Genomic DNA, 2,500 nt, shown 5'->3' with positions numbered 1-2,500 from the left:
TTCTAGAAGTTTACCTTTTTATACTATCTCAGCCTCACTGTAATGTGAACTATTTCCAGTTGGATTTTTCTAACAGTATTATTAATTACATTAAGAGGAATTGAAAGGTCTGATGCACATTTATGCCCAGAACTCTGGTTTCTGTACAGAATTTTGTTTTGGCAAGGTTAAGTATTTTTAAGTATTAAGTAAGTATAAGTGTTTTTAATGACTTTAACTTAATTAAAAAGAAAGAGTAGAATGTTACTTAATCAGCAATTTTAGATGACATATATTTTCATAATTCATAGGTAAATTAGTTTGGTTCTTGAGAGCAGTTGGAAAGTTTTAGATGTTTTTGATTAAGTGAGATTTCTGCTCTTAGGTTTGTCATGCAATCGTCATGGCCAATACTCCTGCTTGAGATGCAAGACCTGTTACTGTGAAGACCACGTGCGTAGGAAAGGTTTCAAGTATGATAACAGGCAAAAGCTCCCATGTCCAAAGTGTGGCTTTGATACGGAGGAGACAAAGGATCTTAGCATGTCTAGTGAGTACCTGTTTCTTTCTGGCTTACAGTGGTATCCAGATTTGATATATAGTCATGATTTTTATTTTTATTTATATTGTGATAATGAATGCATTGCTTATCCAGAATTGTTAACATTTTGGCACATTTCCCTTACAGCTCGCACCCACAAATATGGTAGACAGAGAACTGGCTTAGATGATTATGATGATGAGGATGATGAAGGAGCAGTCGGCTATGGTTATTCTTATGATGAAGGCGGCTATGACTATGATTATGATGATGATGACGATGATGAAGATGATGATGATGATGAGGATGACGATGATGAAGAAGAAGAATCGGAGGAAGAAGTAGAAGAAAAAAGTAAATAGCAATAAAGGAATGAATGGCCAGAGCTGAGAGTAATAGGTAATCTAAGGATATTTGCCTTTATATATTACATTACAGGAAATTGATCATTGTATTTATTTGTTTTAATTATCCCATTCTATTCGTATAGGTAGTAATTTGTGTAGGAATATTTTTCACTTCCATTTTGAAAGAAGGATACACTAAAATAACTTGTTTTGATAATGTTACATATGATTTTGTAGTACTATAATTTACATTATGACTTAATATATACATGAACTGTAATAGATCTAGACTGCTGTGATATGTGATTTGAAAATCTGTTCATTCAGAAGTTAGTCCTAGAGTTGTATTTTTCTATTAGTGTAAATGTCATAATTTTTCATATTTCTAAATGTTACTTGAGATTCAACTTTCATTAATAAAATTTAAATGATGATAGAACTTTATATTGACAGTTTTCAATTTACAACCTTTCTGGCTCAAGACTCATGACTGAAATAATCATAAAACAAGCAGAAAAAGTCAGTTTTTATTTATGATTTGAAAAGCATAGAGATTGTATATTTTTCACATTTATATGACAAGGGAGTGGCAGAAACATTTGATTTTAGACGCAGATTAAGTTATACAAATTTTATTTAAGAGAGTGTAGAATATGGGTTAAATTATCATGTATGTTCAGGAGTATCTTTTGAGAATAATCAAATGTATATACCTTTTTTTTACATTTGTTTACAGGCATTTAGGGGATAATAATAAATTATTATAAAAACTTATTATAATTGTTTCTAATGTTTCCTACTAAACTTGTTTATAATGTATACTGCAGTCTGTATAAAGTTAACATTTATAATTTGGATTAAGGAATCTAATAAAACTGTTAACACATATTATGTATATATCAATACTTAAATTGAGACAAAAGTTGTTAAAGATAAATCCATATTCTGGCACAAATTTCTGATCTGATCTTCAATAATTTTGATTTGTTATGTAATGAAGTAATATAGATTCTTCTTCTTCTTCAAGTGCCTTGTCCTTTCAGGGTGTTGGCGATCATGGTTTTCCATCCTGTTCTGTCTGTTGACAACTTTAGCAGTTCTAAGTCACTTCTGCCCATATTGAGATCTTTGTTCAAGCTGGTGATGAACTTCTGCCTTTGTCTACCCCTGCTTCTCTTCCCTTCTCTCTTACCTGTTAACACTAAGTTTTCCAATCCTTTACATCTCATTACGTGTCCTAAAAATTACATCTGTCTTTTCCTGATAACTTTCATTAAGGTTCTTTTAACTCCTGCTCTTCTTAAAACTTCTTCATTAGTAACTCTTTCTGTCCATGAAATCCTGAGCATTCTTCTGAGGAACCACATTTCTACTGATTTTAATTTTTCTTTCATATTTTCATTGACTGTCCAAGCATCACACCCATAAAGCAAAACTGACCACATGTAACATTCTGACACTCTAACTTTGGTTTTTACCTTCAACTGTCTGTTCTTAAAGACAGCACTCATCTTGTTGAAGACTTCTTTTGCCATACCAATTCTTTTCTTTATTTCAATTACACTTCTTCCATCTGATGTTATCAAACTACCCAAGTATGGGAATTTCTCAACATTCTTTATTTCTTCACCTT

At 31.5% G+C, this 2,500-nt stretch overlaps 1 protein-coding gene across 1 annotated transcript in view; it reads left to right on the top strand.

Annotated features, from left to right (window-relative positions):
* Positions 1-1,311, top strand: part of LOC119575076 (zinc finger protein 330 homolog) — a 6,784-nt gene extending 5,473 nt beyond the window's left edge. Inside the window, exons 6-7 of the mRNA XM_037922464.1 lie at positions 365-529; positions 668-1,311. Coding sequence (XP_037778392.1) covers positions 365-529; positions 668-882 — 380 coding nt within the window. The 3' untranslated portion in view covers positions 883-1,311. The remainder of the gene's footprint in view (positions 1-364; positions 530-667) is intronic.
* The last annotated feature ends 1,189 nt before the right edge of the window (positions 1,312-2,500 follow it).

The sequence above is a fragment of the Penaeus monodon genome, chromosome 7 (genome assembly GCF_015228065.2).
Source record: "Penaeus monodon isolate SGIC_2016 chromosome 7, NSTDA_Pmon_1, whole genome shotgun sequence".
Classification (NCBI taxonomy): Eukaryota; Metazoa; Arthropoda; class Malacostraca; order Decapoda; family Penaeidae; genus Penaeus; species Penaeus monodon.
The sequence above is the reverse complement of the archived record's forward strand: the minus strand, read 5'-3'. Positions and strand labels throughout refer to the sequence as shown.